Source organism: Piliocolobus tephrosceles, chromosome 8, assembly GCF_002776525.5.
Source record: "Piliocolobus tephrosceles isolate RC106 chromosome 8, ASM277652v3, whole genome shotgun sequence".
In the NCBI taxonomy this organism is placed as follows: domain Eukaryota; kingdom Metazoa; phylum Chordata; class Mammalia; order Primates; family Cercopithecidae; genus Piliocolobus; species Piliocolobus tephrosceles.
In genome coordinates, this window is record NC_045441.1 from 38,733,734 (window position 1) to 38,756,959 (window position 23,226).

General features: G+C 43.0%; 1 protein-coding gene and 1 long non-coding RNA gene across 25 annotated transcripts in view; one reads left to right on the forward strand and one right to left on the reverse strand.

Annotated features, from left to right (window-relative positions):
* IKZF1 (IKAROS family zinc finger 1) overlaps window positions 1-22,877 on the forward strand; it is a 102,966-nt gene extending 80,089 nt beyond the window's left edge. For 12 of the 24 annotated variants that reach the window (XM_023232004.2, XM_023232023.1, XM_023232007.1 and 9 more), the window contains 3 exons: window positions 4,222-4,347; window positions 8,612-8,746; window positions 16,928-22,877. In XM_023232004.2, the coding sequence (XP_023087772.1) occupies window positions 4,222-4,347; window positions 8,612-8,746; window positions 16,928-17,637 (971 nt within the window). In that variant the 3' untranslated portion in view covers window positions 17,638-22,877. The remainder of the gene's footprint in view (window positions 1-4,221; window positions 4,348-8,611; window positions 8,747-16,927) is intronic. The other 12 variants (XM_023232013.2, XM_023232030.2, XM_023232018.2 and 9 more) reach the window with 4 other exon arrangements.
* LOC111555707 lies at window positions 4,694-10,834 on the reverse strand. The gene is made up of 3 exons (XR_002735617.2): window positions 10,758-10,834; window positions 5,366-5,460; window positions 4,694-4,977 (listed from the first exon to the last, which is right to left on the reverse strand). It is a non-coding gene; the product is annotated as an uncharacterized LOC111555707 (long non-coding RNA).
* Window positions 22,878-23,226: the final 349 nt, after the last annotated feature.

Consider the following 23,226-nt stretch of genomic DNA (forward strand, 5'->3'; position numbering starts at 1 on the left):
GGCACACCCACCCAGACTAAGCCCAGTGTTGCTGTCACACCAAAAACCAGCCAACACCACAGTTGCAGAGGCCAGTCTGGGGCTGTTACTAGATTTTAGACAGCAGCCTTTCTCTTTCAATTAGACAGATAAAGTACAACCCACATAGTCCGGAGTCTTGGCAAGATCATCATAGACATAAATGCTCCATTATTCTCAAAACACTCCCAGCCTGTAAAGTCCAAATGCACTACAGTTTGGTTAGATCCACTGCCTCCTGAGAAATAGTCCTGGTTGTTTCAGTTGTTTCATTATCCAGCAGTCCTATAATTTTACAGAGCAGAGGAAGAGAGGGCTCTTGGCCGGCGTGTCGTGGATCATGTTTGCGTACTGTGTGGTCTATACAACATGACACGGCACAGGTCTCCTTCATACCGTCCAGTTGGGGATATTTGCTGTAGCATACTGCATGAGGCTTTGGATGTGAAAGGTTGATGGCTTTTGTTCTTTCCCTCAAGGAGCCTCTTGCCCCAGCCAGCCACCGGCCAAGGCCCTTCTCTAAGCGCAGACTCTCTAAGCAGGTGCACTGGGGGATGGCAATGCCTCAGACCAGCTGCTCCTCACCTACCTGGGGTAGCAGGATAAGGAGGAGCCTCCCTCAGGGAGGCAGATGTGTGTTGTTTGTGGAAGGTCTGCAGCAGCCCAGGCCATCTCTTCCCAAATGTGATGCGTGTATTCAATGGTTGAGGGTTTTAGAGGCCGCTCATTGCATCCATCTCTTTATCACACATTTACTGAGTGCCCCTGGGTGCCCATTCTGCACAGAAGACCTCAGGTGCACACAAGGAAAGCACCAGTGTGTTACAAGAGGCATGACAGAGCATCTGAGGGGACAGTGGGAGCATAAGGAAGGGGACAGTGGGTCCTGGGGTGGAAAGTCAGGAGAGACTTCCCATAGAAGGGAGGGGCTTCTGAAGTATGTGCTGGAAGGCGAGTATCTGTGGTTTGCTTTAGAGAAGTTCTAAACGAGTGTGTGAGTCGGCAGTAATCCCAGAAAGGGGTGTGGCACCCATGTTGCCAAGAACTCAGTCTCTCTCCTGGCAGGTGGTCCTTGTAATAGCTCACCTAGTTGGCTGGAGACAAAAAAGAGAGGAGTCACAGAGGCCAGTGCATCACCTCCTCTCCATCCTGACCTCCTTCTTGGCGGTGCATGTGGAGAAGGATCCCCACATGCTCTCCATCAGAAAATTGTCATGATTTGGGTGATTTGACTTCCTAAAAACTTACAAGAAAGGAGCTATACCAAGCTGAGGAGTTGCTTGCCCCAAAGAGCGGGCAGGTCAGCAGGCGGGCCATGGAGTGGGACACTTGCCTTGTTACAGAGGGACAGGGAGAACGGGTGGTTCGTCTGAGATAGGAAGACAGTAGTATGACGTGAGCATCTTTAAATGTTCACATGGGTGATGAGCATGTACGGTGGTCCCACCTGGAGACAAAGGTGGTACCTGGGCCTGACAGGCAAGGCCTGTGGAGGCCTCAACCGAGAGGACTGTGCAGTCTGTGTGCCATGCTAACAAGTGATCTAGGAAGAAGCTTCACATCTGTTGTTTCTAAGGAGCCATGTAGACATGGACACAGTTGGCAGCAATATTGCCTTGGGTTAGTGGGAAGCACCGCTTCCCATGTCAGTGGAAAACACAAGCATTCATTCTTAGGTTGGCACCAACCATAGGTCATCATCACTCCTAGATTACTCTCATTGCAATGGAATCTCTCAGGCACATCAGTCCTTAAAAGCAGAGCTGCTGTCTTTCCTTTCTTGTTGTGGAGTTAGGAACATCTAGTAGAGTACTTTATGTTATTCTGGCTCCAGGCCTATGTATTTCATTTGAGGCATGATGGTATCCTACTCTAAGTACCACTAATTACTTGAGTAATTACAGAATGGTGGTAGACTTTGGACCGTGTATTTCTATTCTGGATCCATGGATGAGCCAGTGGAGAAAACCCATCATGGATGCAGGGCTGCTAGGGATCTGTCTGTCCAAAAATGCTGTAGAGACACACACTGCTCTTGGGGAAAAAAACAGCGATGATTTCTTCAACATGATTTCACTGAAGTGAAATAAGGACTTTGGCCTTTGTCTGGCAAATTTCAAAAGTGAAATAAGGACTTTGGCCTTTGTCTGGCAAATTCAAATTCAAATTCAAATCCACACTCTACTCCATTGTGGAATGGTGACTTCCCTGTCCCATTAAAAACCAGGATCAACATCACAACTTTCTCTAGCAACTGGTGGTGGCCTGAGGTCTTATGAACTAGCATGTTAGCAGGGAGAGAGTTAGGGAATTTGTCCCATGCTGACAGCAAGAGGGGACTGGGGGAGCTGGAGGGGTGGAGAAGTGATCTCCCTTCCTGCCTCATGGCTTCTTTTGGAAGTTGCAAGCTTAGAATTTCTTTCCCACAGAATATTGGGCTATGCTTCAAGAGACACTTGAGTTCAGTTGCTTACAGTGAACATACTTATGTTCCAAAGTTAAAATCAATCATATTTTCAGAAAAATGGATATTCAGACACCATGTCATATATACAGGAAGCAATTTGGTCATGGAATTTACTGAAGTTACAGCTTTTTCAGGAAAGGACATCGAGTGGTTATCTATATCCTATTAATTTCTAAAAGCAATACCCAATAAAATGTGCAATTTTAGGCAAAATTCTGTGTTTCAACATTATTTCCTGATGTTGGGGGTACATCACTTTGCGTAGATAAATAAAGATCCTTTTCATTCTCTATTAAATGGTCCAGAAGTCAAATTTTGGCTTTCATGTTGGTCTTCTTCCTGTAGCTTCTGTTCACCTAGGAAAGAGATTTAACCAACATAAGCTTTGGCTAAACCATTGTACCAGACATTCTATTTGGATGCTCTTAATTTTTATACAATACTTTGAAATATGTTCAATAAAGCAACATGAGAAAGAAGTAGAAGATTCTGCTATTAGGTTGGAAATTTATATTCCTTATATAAGTGCTTAAAGATACTTTATTCAGTTTGTCTCTTAAAATGGTATCTACTGAAGTCCTTAAACTTAGGCATGATATGAATTCTTGACTAGTCTTTCTCTTTCCTAAAATATCACTCAGTAAAATCCAGAAAGGACTAAAACTCATTATATAGAACTGCACTGCCCAATACAGTAGCCACTAGCCACATGCAGTATTTTTAATTATAATAAGTTAAAATTAAACAAAATTAAAACTTCAGTCCTCAGTGGCACTAGCCATACTTTTTATGTCCAACAGCTACATGTTGCTGGTGGCTACCATATTGGACAGCACCAATAGAGAGCATTTCTATCATGATAGTAAGTTCTGTTGGACAAGGCTGATCCAGAAGCTACACCATTCTAAAGCTCTTTGGCAAGAAAGCAGAGCTTTTCCATAAGCTCTGTTTATGAACAATGTATTTTGTATTTTCTATGTGTATGAACGTAAAAATACATATACATAGAAATATATGAAAATACATACACATATAAATATACATATACATAGAATAGAAATATATATACATAGAAAATACAAAATATTTTATATTACATATACATATGCATGGAAAATACAAAATACTTTGTCTTACATAATACAAACATAAGATATATTTATACTATGTAAGAAAATACATTTGTGAAATAACACACTTATTTCATTCAAGCATATTTGTCCAGCATGGTTTCTTAGAGACCTCAAGTTACCCATTTTAGCACCTGGAACTGAATTCACTCTGGCTATGTTAGATGTAGCACCAGCGTCAAGGCAGATCCGGCCCACAGCATAGACCGAGGACTACTCTGGAGGCAAATCTGCAAACAATGTGGCCAACACACGGGCCTTCCTCACATCTCTGTCCAGTTGCTGGCATCCACATTATAACATGGCAGCGACTCATTTTCTCCAGTTAAAGGTTAGGCTTCCGTGATTGAAGCAGGACAGAATTTGGTAGTCAGTAGACAAACTAGGACAAAACAAGAATCGCATGAGTTCTTAGTACAATGAAAGAAACCCTTGGCCACCAACATTTTTGAATTCAGGAATTTTCACCAAGTCCATCACACTTTTAGCTCTCGAGGGTAGAATTTTTTAAAAAACTTTTTTGGTAATAATTGTATTGCATGCATTTCCCTTACACATAAGGCTGGCATTTAATTGCGGTCTTGAACTCAATTGTGTTTTCTGCAGTTGGTAAACCTCACAAATGTGGATATTGTGGCCGAAGCTATAAACAGCGAAGCTCTTTAGAGGAACATAAAGAGCGCTGCCACAACTACTTGGAAAGCATGGGCCTTCCGGGCACACTGTACCCAGGTAAGCGCTGCTGCTCGGAGGCCAGCCTGTTGGGCTCTCCCCCCAGCATGGTGGGGAAGGAGGGCGCTCTGCATGCAGCCTTAGGAGCAGAGCCTTGGGCCTGCTTCCTGCTGGGGCTAGGAGGGAGGAAAGTTTTTGGCCAATAACTTCACAGTTTCACCAGAAGCACATTGTGCTTTCTAGGTCCTCATCTGACCAGAGAGAGCTTGATTTTAAAATCCTGCCCACTTCCGATCAGGAGAAACTCGTAGGATAGCAGTGACCGTAAAAGTTTTGGGTTGTTTTTTGGATGTTGGTGGTTTTAAAAGAACAACAAAAAAAAAAAACCACACCTCAAGTAGTGATTATTTCTTTGTAAACAAAATAAAATGTAAAATCTTGTTTTAAAACAATTTTTTAATGAAGTTTATCAAATAAGAACTTTCAGGCTGTGATTTTAAGCATCAGTTCAGACTGAGGGCAGGGTATCCACTCCTGCCTGAAGTGCGAGGTTGAAGTTTGTTGGAAGCCCCTGGTAGTTGATAGTATTTAGGTTGTCGAAGGATGAGAGGAAAGGTCGCTTCTTTCTCAGGAGCTGTGATGCTCTGCTGTGTTGCATAACGAGATAGCACTTGATTCCAACCCCAGAGCCTGTAGAATAAATGATGTGGAGAGATTACCGAGGAAGGCTGGATTCGCCTGGAGGAATGGCAGTGTTATAAAAGGTTCTTCCCTAATTTTTAAGAGATAAACAATTTATAAAGAGATCATATAAAGCTAATCTCTTTCAAAACAGTATTCATTTATCACTGCTCCTGGAAAAGCCATCACTAGACTGTGAGGTTGCAATTTAACGAGTGGTGGAAAATTTATTAAGCCTCGTTCATTCACCTTTCGGACTTTAATAAATGGTTCAAAAGGGAAAATTCACCAGAGTACCCTCAGATTATTAGTGGCCGATGAGAGGAGGAAAATAGAATGTTGGGAATGGCTAAAAATTTATTCCGATTAGTCTTGGCACAGAGAGGCAACATCTCACCTGGCCGGAGCTCTGCAGCCAGACTGTTGTCGCCTTTGCCAGTCAGCCAGGGATCTGGGGCTCACAGGTGATTCCTCCAGGTCTCAATCTTCTCCCTGTGAAATGGGAAGATATCATTAAATTATCATTTGGCTTCTTTCAAAATCTCAGGTCTAGAATGGAAAGGCATTGAAGGTGAGTGGAAGAGAAGAAACTGGATGCTAAAATAATAATAATGTAACAGTTATTAATTCACATGACCGGACCGCAGGGCAGAAGACTAATGGATGAGACGATGATTATGTTCCTCTGAAATAAAATGTCAACATCAAATATTGTATTTTTCTATAAAAATAAATGAACGGGTCTTGGAAGGAAGTGCTCTTAATGATGTAGTTTACATATTAATGCTTAATAAGCCATTTTATTTACTCAACAAATATTTACTGAGGACTTACAATCAATAGTGCCAAGCCCTGTTGAATACAGGAATCTGATATGCACATAGAATTGAAAAGACAAAATGAACAAAAGAAACAGACAGTATATCATTTCTGTTTCCTCCACTGTTTTCATTACCAAAGAAACAAGCTGCAGTACACAAGAGCTGCTTCCAGGGGAGCGGGAGAAGCAGCATTCATTTCACTGAGACCTGGGTTTGAGTTCTCTGTTTTTGAATGTGACCCAGAGCTCATCGCTTAAATGTGAGTGATGATTCGTGCCTGGCCACCCTCATAGCAGCGCTCTGAGAGAAACGTAAGGGGGTGGATCCAGGTGTGAGCAGGAGCCTAGACATGTGTCAGGTACTTACCTAAACATGGATGTTTAGGTCACTGACATACTGATACCATCAAGCTAATTCTTCTCTGTTGGTCTCTATGTCAGTAAGGCTACATGCCAGTAATGTGTATTAAATATTACCCTGTGGTGAGTATCAATTTCACCCTAAAATGTTAATGTATTCCCTTTGTTGGTTAAGTTACTTGGACTACCATTGTGATGCCTCTGTGTCCCCTCACTCAGGAGGTATGAAAGCTTCTCTAGGAAGGAGCAGTGGTCTGGTCTCAGTGTGGCAGCAGACAAAGCCAGGCTTGCACTTAATCCTGTTGAAATCTTTCTGTCTGGTATGGCCTCAAAAGGTGCAAAATGGTCATAAATACCTTTCGACAGTCACCTTTGGTTTTTGCCCTTGCCAACACCTAGCACTTGTAGGTGCTGGTGGTTTAAGGAACTTGGAGTATTGAGGGCTTTGACAGAAGTCTTCCTGAACTGTGCTTGGGACCAGGAAGGCAGGCAGGGCAAGCTTGGTCATTTCAGCTGTGCTGTGCCTGGGTGGGTGGAACTTGTGCCTTCTGATGCATCTCTCCTCCTCTGTCCCCCTCTGAGAACCCCTTGTCTGTGCTCAAATGGATGGGCAAATAATCTCTTCTCCAACCCCCAAAACCCCCTAAGATTGGGTGAATTCAGTAAAATCAAAGCCTCAATTAGGCAATATAGGAAAAGATGAATTTTCTGAATATAATTTTCTTTAGTAAAAGGCTTTTGATCACCTGTTATAATTTCCTAATGTCTTTATGGAAAAACATAAGTTTCTCTTGAGCCTTTGGTGCACAAACAGAATCACCAGCCCTTGGAGATGCATGTATCAAATGACAGAGCAGCCTGTCTCACGAGCATCAAGTGAGCTTGACTCACGAGCATCAAGCTCACTTGTTCCTTGCTGTGATTGCCTCTGGGGGTGGAGGCTTTTGGGAGGCCCTGCACCATGGTGCAGAGAAGACCCCTGACTTCTGGGAGCCCTGGGGAGGCCGTGGGCACGGCTTTGCAGAGAAAGATGAACATGTCAGGAAGCATATTAGCTTCATAGATGAAGTGTGTGACCAGAGGAATTGGGTTTTATGGATTTATCTTTATCTTGCATATAAATCAGGGTGTGGGCTATATATGTTTGCCCATTTAATAAAAAAACCACATATTTCAAATGTTAAAATATAAAATATACCAGCAACAATAGCCAATTTGAAATACATGTTTTCAAAGTAACATTCATAATATCAATGAAGACATAAAACACTTACAAATGAAGAAAACCAGCAAACCATACTGAGGCAAGAAGGAAAACATGGGAGATTGGAGAAGTTGAGAGGTCTGGATGCTGTCCATGTGCCTCTGCCCAAATTACCGTATCGTTTCAACATAAAACTGGCTTGTAAATTTTACTGGAATCTGGTAACCATGTATCATAAAGTATCTGCATATATGCATGAGATAATTGGCAACTTTTTAAAAGAGTAATGTCAAGTGATGTATGAAAATGTAGCTGAAATGGATGGAACTCTTTGAAGAATAGACAGATAAATCAATAATAGAGATGGATAACCTACCGAAGACGCCGTGATAAATCAGCATGAAATAGCCGAGGCAGGAGGAAGCATAAGACAGGAATGGTATCGGAAGAATCGATCAGGCATTTAAGATAATCAGTTTACATTATCAACTCCTTATAGACTAGGATAAATTGCCAGGAAATGAAAGAGTTATGTTTTTATACCTCCAACCACAATAACTAGATGTAAATATAGATCCAGCTATGCAGGATACAAAGTTGTATTTTCAATTTTGGAAAGAGAGGACACAGAACAATCCAGAGTGACTAGAACTGGCCCACACATTAACATTTGCCTCCATAATTTCTAAATTTTCTACAATAGTCGGGGTACTTTGATTTTCAGGAGTTTGCTGTGTGCTCAGGGATAAGGGACTCTGGGTTTTTCTCCACGTTGCCCAGATCTGCTGTAGGTTCTTGGGGGCCACATTTTTGTATCTCAGTTCACTGTGCTGGTCCATGAAGTCAGACATTAGGTCAGACAGTTCTTTGCATCTCAGAGGGCTGCTGTTAGGGACTGACGGACGTAGTGGATTTAGGAGTATTATGAAAAGTTCAAAGGACTTGTCAAAGGGACATCAGTACTTAATCCCAGTCCAGCCTCTGGCGATGGTGGTAGTGCCTGTGCATTTGGACTTAAAGAGGATGATGTGTGGCGAGCAGCTGTTGGAGGAAGAAGCATTTGCACGTAGTTGGTCGTTGGCATTGCTGTGGCTGCCTCTGCCCGTCTGGCAGTGTTGCTGGGAAGATTAGAATTAATCTCTAGGAAGGGCCTAGCTCTTGTAGGCACTTAACAAATGTCAGATTTAACATTGGACGCGACTGAACCCTTTAAACGTAAGCCTTTCTAAACTGGCCTCTCTAACTGTCTTTGACTTTAGTCATTAAAGAAGAAACTAATCACAGTGAAATGGCAGAAGACCTGTGCAAGATAGGATCAGAGAGATCTCTCGTGCTGGACAGACTAGCAAGTAACGTCGCCAAACGTAAGAGTTCTATGCCTCAGAAATTTCTTGGTAAGAGTTAAATGTTTGCTGTCTCTTAAAAAAAAAACTATGTGGGTGTTTTACTTGCAAGTAGAAATTAGTTGAGGGTAGAAGAAAGGGGGAAAAAATCTTAATTTTTCAAAAGCAAAAATTGGTAGGCTTAACATTCCTTAAATATCTTAGAATTTTTTCCAATAAGTGTCTTAGAAATGACAAACCTCCCATCAGTTTTTCCTAGATGTGATTTTGCAGCATCTGGGGGTGCACTGTGAACTGCCTGTAGACATCGCTCCTAGGGGCGGCTGCACCAGCGTGCACAGGGTGGAGAGTTTGGGCCTGGCTTGGCTGGGGGACACCACACTGCAGGACACTCCAGGCCTGGCCGGCTTCTCAGAGCTTCAGATCCTCATTTTTCACATGAAGCTCTGAACTCTCCCCTTATGGGGGACTCTGAAGGGTTAATGGGAAGAATCATACAGTGACTGGCCCCTGAGAAGTGTCCAGTGAAGACAGGGCTTAGCTAGGATTGCTATTTTGCCTAATGCTTTGTGGGATAAAAAAAAAAAAAAAGAAGAAGAAGAAGAAGAAGACCATCCTTCTCTCTAGGAGTAATGCCCAGAGTAGGTGATAGATGCATCAACACCACCATCCAGCCAGACGCTGCAGGGACGGCAAGCCAGGGTCCAAGTGGAAAGGCAGTAGGCTTAGGAACCAGCTCAGAGTCAATACACAGCCACTGCCACTCGCCAACTCTGTCACCTTAGTAAAATGGCTCTGCCCCTAGAGCCTTGGTTCCATGCTTTAGTATCCTCACAGGGTGATTGTGAACATCCCATGACTCCGAGATTGTGAAAACATTCAGAAACCCTCGGGGTGAGGGTTAACTCTGTCCAGGAAAGAGGACCAGTAAAAGCTTCATGAGGCTGAGAGGCACTTTGGAAGAGGAATAGGGTTTCAGCACATTCTAAGTGTTGGAGGAATGGGGGAATCTAGGCAGATGTTTAAGATCAATGAGAAACCATGCTGACCACGAGGGCTGGAGTGGGGGCCTAAGGACATGACAGAGGAGCAGGGCATCTTCCCAGCATAACTCAGGTGCCCTTGGGGAAGCAGGAAAAGCAAAGGTGTCCTAGGCAGCTCTGCCACAGGATGAATGGCTTCAGATACCAGGTGAGAGAAGAACCCTTCATTCAGTCAGCAGGAAAGAAGCATTGCCTTATTTTTCGTGAGAGCAATGGCTAGGAGAGTAAAGACATCAAGTACCAAAAAATGACTGGAAAAGGGAGAGTGCGGAGGCAGTGGCAGCAGGCATGGAAAGAGGGGCTTGTGAAGGAGAAGGGTTGCTGTCAGAGGAACATAGGGCTGAAGGCAGGGATAGGGTGAGGAAAACCATGAGTCACACTGATTCCAGTAGAGTAGTGTGCCCTTGATGAAAAGGATAACACCAGATTCTGGGAAAAGACGGGGTTCTGTTTTTGACGTGTTGATTTTCAAGGACTTCTGGTGTCTGTGACACACGGGGAAATTGTGGTGGGAGAGAGGTGGGGCCAGAACAGGGGCTAGTGAGGCCAAGGGTCCCAGAGGGCACCTGTTGACCTGCAGGATGACAGGAAGGGGGAAGGACAGAGGCAAGACCAAGTCCTGGGCACCAGCCTCCCTCTCGCAGCTTCAAACAGGGCTCCATTTTGACCTTTTCATTAATCAGAGGTTTGTCATAGGGTGGGGGTTGAGAGGAGCAAGGGAGAGAAGGATTCAGTGTACACAAAGTATGAAAGTCACTGGCTTAGCCAGTGGGGAGTTGTCCGCATACACTTGAGCCTTTAGACCATGAGAACGAGGGAGGCCTTGCCATCCTGAACGGAGTAGGAGTGGGGTCCTGTGCTGAGCATAAGCTGTGGGATTCTAGCAGCACTGGGCACAGGGCCCAGCATCTGCTTGGAGGCCCCCCGGGTGGACACAGTGACAGAGAGATGGGTGGTGACTGGGATTTGGGCAGAGATAAGGCAGCGAGTGTGTGCAAGGGGAGTGAAGGGTTACTGACCTTAAGAAGCAGGGACAGCATCCTCTGTCAGGTGAGGAGCCTGGAGAATGCTTTGGTGAATGAACATTTGCAGCCCCTTTTAGCTTTTGGAGACTTGAAACCAAACGAGAAATTCATCTGTGAAACTCTACTGGAGCCACTCCCCAACCCCCACCCTTGTGAGATCACAATGTGGGTGTTGGCTTGAGATGCTTCTGTGTTAGTAGAAGAAATAAACAACACAGTGCTCTGATGAGGCAAGGCGAAGATTAAAAAGGAGTACCCAGGGGACGTAGTAGGAACAGTGGACGAGAGTAGCAGAAGAGGAGTTTGGAGCAAAAGACTCACAAGCAGCTGCATAATCTGTTGGTGATTGGCAGTTCATTTGTAAAAATGATGCCTCTTCCTGCCCTAAAATGCCTACCTTACCCCCGCTTCAACTTAATCAGATTTCCATCAGTCACTCCCAATGTGTCACGGCTTCTGCAGCCCTAAAATTAAAAGGTGAGTGAGTCTCTAAGGCCCCTCTCTGCTTCTTGGAGGCTGAGTTTAGCCTTCATGTGAACGTGGAAAGAGAGCAGGAATACAGCTGTTCTCACACAAGCTGGCCCAACAGTGGTTCAGTTGAAAGAGCCCCATGCTTCAAAGTCAGCTCCAGCTAGGAGTGACTGGTGGCCTTGAGTATGGTGCTGGGCTTAGTGTTGCCATCTGTGGGATGGGTGTGGATCTGTTGCCCTGCCTCTTCCCAGAGCTATCCTGAGGCTCAGAAGGGGTGATGGATGTGATGGTGCTCCCAACACTAGAAAGCATCTTAAGAATGTAAGATGATATGATTTTCATGATGACTATTGCTCAGAGTGGCATATAGTTTTGCTTTATTGATCTATAACCTATGATTAAAATTTTTTCCTTAAACTTTGACATGAGTGTGAATGAGTATTTGTTTTGCCAGCAACATTCCTCACCACTGGGGCCATTAAAGATCTCCCCCTCTGAGATCATCAAATACAGGTCAACAGGACTGATTAATCTAATTAGGAAAGTGCTTATATTAAATAGCAATGATAATTGTTGTTTTTAGTCTGTCTGGTGCTTGACTTGGGAACATTTTTGAAATAGAGAAAAGCACAAAGAGGAAAACAACAATTACCAATATTTGTGCTACCCATTATAATTATCTAGGTATATTTTCTTCTTTTGTAAGAAAAAGAAACCCTATTATATGTTAAAATAACACAAAGTTAACATAAAGAATTTTAATGCAAAGATTAATGTTTTCAAATCACCACAAAGCCCAACATCCAGAAATTACCAATATTAAAAGTAGATAAGTAACATTCTAAATATCTTCTGATGCATATGTATGTGAGTGGATAGGCTGATGAACTAGGTGGATTGATGGATAGGTAAATATGAAATCAATACTTTCATAAAGATTCCAACATATCATACATGCCTTAAATTCAAGAGGCGAAAAGAGACCTGAACAAAACTGGAGAAATGGCTTATCTTAAATATCCTCTCACATAAAGGAATATTATTTTTAAAGGATCCTCTAAGATTAAAAATATGTATTATGAAAAACATTAAGAAATTTGAATTTTCTTTAATCCAGTTGTTTCAAGTTAAGCAGTATTTACTGGCTCACTGCTTTGAAAAATAAGGACAGTATTCCAGTTCACATTCAGTGTTCCAGTGTTCACATTATCTTATTATTTTTACATTGTCCAGCTTTGTAATATTCACACTCTATTCTGTAATCATAATTCATAGTAGTTTATTTATTACTAATGCTATTTAAATAGATTCAAAGATCAGACCCTGCTCTTTTATTCTAATTTCTGTTTATTTTGATTAATCTCTTAATTGATTGGACTTTACATTCAAGCAACTTTTTTAAAAAAGGTTTCTATAGATGTTCTATTTCTATCACTGTATCGTGTTTGAGGATGTTGGCCTGTTGCCTTCGTATTTGACGAGCATTTTGACAGAGTCTATGATCTTGGGCCACTCTCTTTTTCTCGCTTGAGAACTTTTTAGATTTTGCTGATGGCCCTGCTTGTTGAATGTTGCTGTGGAAACATCAAGTCTAGTGTAACTGTTTCTTCTTCAAGGTGATTTGCATTTTATTCCTGAATGCCTGAGGGTTCTTTCTTTAACCTTGAAGTTAAATACCCTGATTAGGATGTATCTTGGTCTATTCATTCTGAATAAAAATACCTGCCATTTTATCTAGGAAGTCTCCTTTTTTTCTCTCTTTATTTCTGGGAAATTCTCTTTTATATAAATATGTTTTGTTCCATCTATTGTGATCTCTGTTGAGGGATACTAGTTGTCCATATGTTAGATAGTTTGTCTTCCATATTTGTTAACAGTTCTTTAAGGTTTTTGTTTATTTCTCTGTCTATTTTTACATTTACTCACTGTTCTCTTGTGGTTTTCCTCTGTCAGTAATTTAATTTTTAGTAGTTCCGGTTCTATTACTAACTCTAAATAGATTCAAGGATCAGACCCTGCCCTTTTATTCTTATTTCTGTCTATGTTGATTAATCTCTTAATTGATTGGACGTTATATTCAAGTAACTTTTTAAAAAAAGTTTCTATAGATGTTCTATTTCTATCATTGTATTGTGTTTGAGGATGTATTTTTAATCCATTCATTAATTCTGTAATAATATTATTTTGCTCCTTATCTTGTCTCCTGAGATCCGAAATCTCTTTCTTCGTCTTATTCTGTTGCTTTTGTATTTTATTTTGAATATTTTTAAAATTGATTCCATGTTATGAAGCAATTATGAGGCATTTCCTCTCTTCTTGAAATTAAGGATTTTTTCCCCTAGGAGGGGCTCGATGGTCTGTGCTTTGCTTCCTTTCTTCCCCTGTATTTCTAGAAAATATTTTCTTAGTAACCCTGACATTTCTTTTCATCTTGCTTACTCTACTTGGTCTGATATAGCTTGATTGACATTTCAGCCTTCTTCCCACTACACTTTTTTTCCTGTGAGAGCTATTGAGTTTTCTAAATCCTGAAAGAATGACAAAGATGGGGTTGGAGGAGTCTGGTGAGGCAAAGTGCAGCCTTTGTTAAAATACTTTTCCTTTGCTCTCTCTCCCTCATCTGAAATTTAGTTACATACCCTAAGCCATCAGCACTGTACCTACTTGGGGAATGCTTTCATCCCCACAGGAGATTCTCTGGGGCTTCGAGCCATCTTCCTCTTCAGTGTAGACCACAGAGGACTTTGCTTCTGTCCCAGGGAGCCCGCAGGGGCTCACTTCTCCACAGTCATCTGATTCTTGTCAGCCAAGATTTCAACTGCTTTTCTGATCAGAACAGGGAAAATATACCTATTTGAATCATGTCTTTATAGATATGAGGATATGAGGGAAAATGCTGAGGTTATTCTTGACTCACACCTGAAGATTTGGAAATGAGATTAGCAGCGAAGCTTTGCCCTACATCTCATTCCAGAATTTCTAGTCTTTGAGTGTGTGTCTGTGTGTACTCACACACACCATAATGAAATACATATTATATATAATTATGTTTATATATAATATTCTATGACTATACATTACCTGTTCCTTTAGCTGATTGCTGTTGGTGAAATTTAGAGGTTTTTATTTTTCTTGTTTCATTGGGTATTAAGGAAGAGAAATTCTATGGTAATTTTCATGTGCCACAGTAATCTGACATATATGTTGATTTTTTTCCTACACCCATTTGTTGTGATACCAAGTTTGAAAACAACAGATTTCAGGGTTGCTTGGGAAACCACACAACCATGACTTGGGGAGAGACAGGATGATTAGGTGGGAAAGCACCCTTTTGGTGGGGCTGTAAAGACTTCTATATTTAGCAAAATTGGCTACAAAGTCCATTCCCCTCAGTTTCTTGCGTTTCTTGCTGTGATTCGGTAGAGGGATAGACTTGGATACAAACTAGAATGGATTCATTCTGTTCTGGAGTTAGTGTAACAAGACATTTAGCTGCTCAACACAAAAAAAGAAACAAAAAATTTGTGTGGTTTCAGTAATGTTATACAATTACTTTTTCTGACCTTTAATGGAGAAAAACACCACTTATTTGGTCCCTACCATCAGCTTCATAGGGGTTTCATCCTGTTCTGTTTCTGGAAGGGCGTAACTGGCCATGCACAAGTTTTCTTTCTATAGTCAGAGTATATGTCACTTCTGACCACCAGTAGATGAAAACAAACAGAAACTAGGCTATTATATGATACATATTCATTGCAAAATAAGACATGAAACTCAAAGGTACTTTATGGTATAATTGGGCATATATTCCTGGACAATTCTTAATGGTCACAGATTTTATAAAAGGACTATTAGTAAATGTAGGAATTACAGAGTAGTTTATCCTTCTGTTAGTAAGAACCAGCTGATGACCTCAGTGTCAGGTGCAGCGTGGGAGGTGTTGGGACCTTCCCTTGCCACCACCCTCACCAGCCATCATCAGCCATAACTTGCACATTGGGGAAGTTTTGAATTATCCCTCACTTTTGCCCCTCTTCAAGCTGTTCTTTCCACAGTGAATGAAAAGGCCACTTCTTCCTTCAAACCTTTCACTGGTTTCCATTTTCCTTTAGATAAAGTCTCTGCCTAGCTGGCCTCTGCCTGCCCCTCCTGCCTACCTCTCCAGCACTGCCCCCACCTAGGGCTCTGGTTCCCCAACCTTCACTCAGTCCTGCCACACCTCCCAGCCCGTTCTCCCTTCAGAAATTTCCTTCTTCTTGTCCCCTACACTGGGACACAAAACCCTCCTTGTCTGGCTGACTCTTACAAGATCAGAAACCTGTGTAATGCTCTCATAGCAAGCTCCCCTTGTCTTCATGGATCTCTCAGATGGGAAGGAATTATCTGTGCAATCATGCATGAACTTCTACCTACCCTCCCTTAGTAGCTGTCTGCTGCTAAGGATGGGGACCATTCTCACTTGCTCACCATTCTGTCCCTCTGCCCAGTCCAGATGTGTTGAAGGATGGAAATATACAGAGTAGTGGTAAAATATAAACCATTCAGACATTCCAAGGATGGGCTTATGTGCTTTGACTCATTTATGTACCATCACTGAAAGTAGAACACAGCCGCAGTGTTGCCAGTAAGAGTGCAGTTACTGTAATTAATGAATTTGCTAATTAAGCCATGATTTCATACCGAACTTATGACCAACATATTGAGAAGGTGTGCCTTCAAGGAAATTTATTTTTTGTATTACGATATTTACTACAAAGCTAATTGAAGAAGCCAAATCTAGGCTCTGATTTCACCATTGCCAGGGAAATGAGCTCACGGACTCCTATGAACTGATGATGTTAGATTAGAAGTTTCTCCAGGCCAGGGCCCAGTCACTGCTGAGGCCTCAGCAGTAGTTCCTTGTACATCAATAATTCTCAGTACTTTCTAAAAATAACAGATGAATAACAACTATTTTCCCTGTAGCTCCCTTGCTATGCCTCCTACTCTCCACCACATGTTTCTGGGGAGCCCTGCCTCAGGCCTGCCAACTACAGATAATTACTTTTGAGGATCCTTTCCACTCTCATCACAAGACAGAGCTCATCTACCTTTTGGTTATTTGTCAAAAATGTGTCATTTTATTACAAAAATAAACAATCATCATGTATTTTGATTAAATTTTACACTAGATTATTGAAAGTATTAAATACAATTATTAAAATTATTAATTTAACATATCACATATTTTAAATATATTGTATATAATGAATAAATTATGTATTTTAATTCAATAAATGTATAAGCTAGCCAGTTGTAAATTACTGAGAACACTCTACTGAAAAAGCATCATTTAAAATACACTATTTAAAATATTAAATGAAATACAATAACATAATTAAATTAATCTTTTGTTCCCCTATTTATTTATTCATTTATCCAACAAAATCTCTTTAAGTGCCTATGATGGGTGGGTCCTGGCTTGGTGCCCCCTAGACAGATGCATGGGCCTTCCCCCAGCCCGTCAGTGTGGTGCAGGTGTGATGTGTCCGCAGGTGTGTGTGTATGCGTGTAGGTGTGGGGGCCGCAGGCGTGCTGGGCCCCCAGGCGGTGTTCCCCTTTTCCTCCCCGCGTGTAGATTTCAGCTGTTGCTGGGGGACCTGACCGGTTCCGGAGGTGGTCGCGCCCCACTCACTGTCGCCTGCTTTCCACAGGGGACAAGGGTCTGTCCGACACGCCCTACGACAGCAGCGCCAGCTACGAGAAGGAGAACGAAATGATGAAGTCCCACGTGATGGACCAAGCCATCAACAACGCCATCAACTACCTGGGGGCCGAGTCCCTGCGCCCGCTGGTGCAGACGCCCCCGGGCGGCTCCGAGGTGGTCCCGGTCATCAGCCCCATGTACCAGCTGCACAAGCCGCTCGCGGAGGGCACCCCGCGCTCCAACCACTCGGCCCAGGACAGCGCCGTGGAGAACCTGCTGCTGCTCTCCAAGGCCAAGTTGGTGCCCTCGGAGCGCGAGGCGTCCCCGAGCAACAGCTGCCAAGACTCCACGGACACCGAGAGCAACAACGAGGAGCAGCGCAGCGGCCTCATCTACCTGACCAACCACATCGCCCCGCACGCGCGCAACGGGCTGTCGCTCAAGGAGGAGCACCGCGCCTACGACCTGCTGCGCGCCGCCTCCGAGAACTCGCAGGACGCGCTCCGCGTGGTCAGCACCAGCGGGGAGCAGATGAAGGTGTACAAGTGCGAACACTGCCGGGTGCTCTTCCTGGATCACGTCATGTACACCATCCACATGGGCTGCCACGGCTTCCGTGATCCTTTTGAGTGCAACATGTGCGGCTATCACAGCCAGGACCGGTACGAGTTCTCGTCGCACATAACGCGAGGGGAGCACCGCTTCCACATGAGCTAAAGCCCTCCCGACCCCCGCCCCACCCAGCCATCCCGGGAAAAGCACAAGGACTGCTGTCTTCTCGCTCCCGCCAGCAGCATAGACTGGACTGGACCAGATAATGTTGTGTTTGGATTTGTAGCTGTTTTTGTTTTTTGTTTGAGTTGGTTGATTGGGGTTTGATTTGCTTTTGAAAAGATTTTTATTTTTAGAGGCAGGGCTGCATTGGGAGCATCCATAACTGCTACCTTCCTAGATGTTTCCCCAGACTACTGGCTGAGATTCCCTCACCTGTTGCTTCCTAGAATTCCCTTCTCCAAGCGATTAGTCTAAATTTTCAAAGAGAAATAGATAAAACACGGCACAGCCTGGGAAGGAACGTGCTCGTCCCTGTGCTAAGCACGGGGTTTGCGCACCAGGTGTCTTTTTCCAGTCCCCAGAAGCAGAAAGCACAGCCCCTGCCGTGTGGCTCTGCAGGTGAGCAGACAGGACAGGTGTGCCGCCACCCGAGTGCCAAGACACAGCAGGGCCAACAACCTGTGCCCAGGCCAGTTTCGGGCCACATGCATCTAAGGCGGAGAGGCTACACTTTTGAGAGAAAATACTATTTTAAGTCATATTCTGCGTAAGAAAATGAATTGTTTGGGGAAAGTTGTGTCTGTCAGACTGCCCTGGGTGGAGGGAGACCCTGGGCTAGAGCCTTTGGGATCCTCCTGGATTCGCTGGCTTTGCGGAGGCTGCTCAGATGGCCTGAGCCTCCGGAGGCTTGCTGCCCCGTAGGAGGAGCCTGTCTTCCCGTGGGCATATCTGGGGAGCCCTGTTCCCCGCTTTTTCACTCCCATGCGTTTAATGGCCCCCAAAGTCTGTCACTACAATTTAAACACCAGTCCCGAAATTTGGATCTTAATTCTTTTTGAACCTCTCAAATGGCAACATTCCTCAGAAACCAAAGCTTTATTTCAAATCTCTTCCTTCCCTGGCTGGTTCCATCTAATACCAGCAACCTCTTTTCCTGAGGAGATCCAATCCTAGCCCTCATTTTAATTATGTACATCTGTTTGTAGCCACAAGCCTGAATTTCTCAGTGTTGATAAGTTTCTTTACCTACTGTCACTGTATATTATTCTCGTTTTAAAACCCATAAAGGAGTGATTTAGAATGATCATTAATTTTCAGCTCAATGAAATACGTGAAGCCCAGCATCTCTGTTGCAAACACACTGAACTCATCTGTTTGAACCTAAGCTGTCAAACGTGTTGAGGCTCTTTAATGTAAAGGCAAGCCACCATGTGTGTCCACACATACATAGGATGGCTGGCCCCGTGCCTGTAGGATATTGGAATGCACAGGGCAATCAAGGAACTGAGCCAGACCTTCGGAGAGTAGTGCCACCAGATCCCCCAGGAAAGAGGAGGCAGGTGGCACTGCAGGTGAGAACCCTACCTGTCCATATTATGACATGGAGGCACTGAAGCCCAAGGAAGGTGTGTGGAGATTCTAATCCCAACCAGCAAGGGTCTCCTTCAAGATTAATGCTATCATTAAGGTCATTACTCTCAACCACCTGGGCAATGAAGAATATACCATTTCAAATATTTACAGTACTTGTCTTCACCAACACTGTCCCAAGAAGAAATGAAGCAACAGAGAGAAAATTGTACATAAACACCTCAATATTTAATCCAAACAGGGGTTCTTAGTCTCAGCACCATGACATTTTGGGCTGAATACTTATTTGTTAGGCAGGAGCTCTCCTGTGCATTGTAGGATAATTAGCAGCATCCCTGGTCACTACCCAATAGATGCCAGTAGCACCCCAAATTGACAACCCAAACTCTCCAGACGTCACCAACTGTCCCCTGTGAGGAGAAATCGCTCTTGGTGGAGAACCACTGACCCAATTGAATTCCAAACCAATCAAAGGTCTGGGAAGCCCTTCCCCTGTCCCCCCCCCAAAAAAATAGAAAAGCACTTGAAGAATATTCCCAATAGTCCCAGTCAGCAGTATCAAGCCTGACTTGTGTTCCTGTGGAATCATTATAAATTCTGTAAATGAATTATTCCCCTTCAGTCTTCAAAAATGTATTTCCTCATAAACATTTGAGTTTTACTGAAAGGATGGAGTTTACAAAGATACCATTCTTGAGTCATGGATTTCTCTGCTCACAGAAGGGTGTGGCATTTGGAAACTGGAATAAACAAAATGGCCGCAACAATGCACTGAGTGAAAGGAGAGAGAGAGAGGAGCCAAGGGCTTTAGACAGTCCTCCTTCAATATGCAATTACAGAGAAAGATGCTCCTTATCCAAGTTAATATCTGTAAGGTGAGCGCCTTCTGAGAGTCAGTTTGTTGCAAATTTCACCTACTCTGTTCTTTTCCATCTATCTCCCTGAGTCAGTTGGTTGAAGGGAGTTATTTTTTCAAGTGGAATTCAAACAAAGCTCAAACCGGAACTGTAAATAGTGGTTGCAGGAATTCTTTTCTAAACTGCTTTGCCCTTTCCTCTCACTGCCTTTTATAGCCAATATAAATGTCTCTTTGCACACCTTTTGTTGTGGTTTTATATTGTAACACCATTTTTCTTTGAAACTATTGTATTTAAAGTAAGGTTTCATATTATGTCAGCAAGTAATTAACTTATGTTTAAAAGGTGGCCATATCATGTACCAAAAGTTGCTGAAGTTTCTCTTCTAGCTGGTAAAGTAGGAGTTTGCATGACTTCACACTTTTTGTTGCGTAGTTTGTTCTGCTGTATGATGGCGTGAGTGTGTGTCTTGGGTACTGCTGTGTACTACTGTGTGCCTAGATTCCATGCACTCTCATTGTGTTTGAAGTAAATATTGGAGATGGGAGGGTAACCCGTAACAGGTTGGCCTGTTGATTACAGCTAGTAATCGCTGTTTCTTGTTCCTCCCCCTCTCTGACACCCCAGCTTCCCAAGATGTGGAAAGCCTGAATCTCAGCTCCTTGCCCCATATTCCTTCTGTAATTTGTACCTAATGAGTGTGATTATCCTAATGCAAGAGTCACTAAAAATCATCACATTATCATCACATATCAGCAAAGGGTAAAGTCCCAGCACCAGTTGCTTCACATACCAGCATGTTCCATTTCCAATTTAGAATTAGCCACATAATAAAATCTTAGAATCTTCCTTGAGAAGGAGCTGCCTGAGATGTAGGTTTGTTGTTATATGGTTCCCACACCCCCCCGATTTTTGTGCTTTTTTCTTGTTTTGTTTTGTTTTGACTGCACTGTGAGTTTTGTAGCGTCCTCTTCTTGCCAAAACAAACGCGAGATGAACTGGACTTAAACGTAGACAAATCATGACACCAGTGTATCCTTCCTTTCTTCAGTTCCAGCAATAATGAATGGTCTAGTCTTAACATCTAGATCTCTCTCATTCATTTCAATGTATTTTTACTTTAAGATGAACCAAAATTATTAGACTTATTTAAGATGTACAGGCATCAGAAAAAAGAAGCACATAATGCTTTTGGTGCAATGGCACTCACTGTGAACATGTGTAACCACATATTAATATGCAATATTGTTTCCAATACTTTCTAATACACTTTTTTATAATGTTGTGTGTGGTGATTGTTCAGGTCGAATCTGTTGTATCCAGTACAGCTTTAGGTCTTCAGCTGCCCTTCTGGCGAGTACATGCACAGGACTGTAAATGAGAAAAGCAGTCATATTTCCAGTCTGCCTCTATGACGATGTTAAATTATTGCTGTTTAGCTGTGAACAAGGGATGTACCACTGGAGGAATAGAGTATCCTTTTGTACACATTTTGAAATGCTTCTTCTGTAGTGATAGAACAAATAAATGCAACAAATACTCTGTCTGCCCTATCCCGTGAAGTCCACACTAGCATAAGAGAAGGCCCATCAGAGCAGGAATCTGCCGAGACTTCCTGCCAGTGAGATCCCAGTATGAGAGGGAGAAGAGATGGACCTTGGGACAGCTGCAATACCACTTGGGAACACGTGGTATCTTAATGTGGCCAGCGCAGCAATTCAACGTGACAGATCTCCCATCTACAACAGTGCTGGACGTGGCATTCTGGGCCCCAGTCTGGAGGGTGGGGGGAGGGAGAGGGCAACAAGAGATACATTTCCAGTTCTCCACTACAGCATGCTTCAGTCATTCAGTGAGTGACCGGACCTAGGGTGGTGGGAGCACAGAGGACAGAGTGACCACAGTGAGTACACCTTCAGCATAGGCAGTTTGCAGAGCCACACGCTATGCCAGGACTGAGCCAGTGATGGGAGGTTTGCCTGAGCTCTGCCACGGAATTGTACTACTGCAGACTCTCTGTGGTGAAAATCCTTGTCCCTTTTGGATGAATAGGCAGACATCATTTGGGCTCAGATCTAGCAAATCAAGTGAGGTGACTACCTTTAATGTGGCACAACGTCAGACCCAAACAAGATGAAACTCTAGTGAAATAAACAGCGTATTAGGTTTCACATCCGGGCCTGGCACCACTACCCAAGAAGGACTTTTTAAAATATCTTTGCCAAGGCAGCATCTTTAGGAGAACTTTTCAGCCTCCTTAGGTTACCTCATTGAGGGATCATGTTGTATATATGTACATATACATATAATGATACATCTGTTTGCAAATTTATCCAGTCATTTTTATAGCTACACCCTGCATATTTCCAATGATTATGGTGCAAATAATAATAATAATAATAAAGAATACCTACAGTTAGTTAAAAATAACCTGGACTCAAACTAAGAGGAAAAAGTAATTCAGAAGAGTAAGGGGTAGGACAAGAGGGTGAGAAATATGTTGATATATATTTTTGTAAAACTGTATGGTACATCCTAGCAGCTCAATGCCTTAGGAAGCTAGACAGCAATGCAGTGACATAAAAGAGAGGTCCCAAAACTCTTTTAGGAACCATGGGGAGGATGACAGCCTTCATTTCTTAGTTTTCTGTACCTTGTCTTTTACAAAATCATAAGAATTATCCTCAACATAGCCTTTGACGCTGTAAATCTTGAGTATTCATTTATCTTCTTCTGATCTCCTGGAAACAGCTGCCTGCCTGCACTTCTCTTCCCGAGGAGTGGGGTAAATTTAAAAGTCAAACTATGGTTTGGATGTTAGTATAGAACTTTGGAATTGGGAATTAAAAACCAGGACCGGGGACTAGGAGACCAAAAATTCCTGATCCTGTTTCTGATGGATTTGTCACAAATTTTCTGTCAAAATAAAATGTCTTGGAGTTATGACTCCTTGGTGAAACCTTCTCACATTCTCATTGGAAGCACATGGGTTCTCAAGGAACAGAATCCCTTTGGCTGTTTTCAAAACTCATGTCTTTTCTTTCATGGCCTCACAACTCCAACACAGGGCCAGGCACAAAAGAGACACTCAAGGGATTGATTGAGCAATTGGTAAAAGACCCGGAGGAAGTTCTCAACCAAAGCAGAAACTCCACATTCCTCCAAAGCCCAGGACATCTTTCTGAAAACTTCTGGCCTTTTCTCTGCACCAGAACCCAGAATAGGCTGGCACAGGGTTGCTGTGCGGAGCTGAAATCAAAATGTTGCTGTTGCCTGCACAGATCTGTCTTCTCTGACTTCTTGC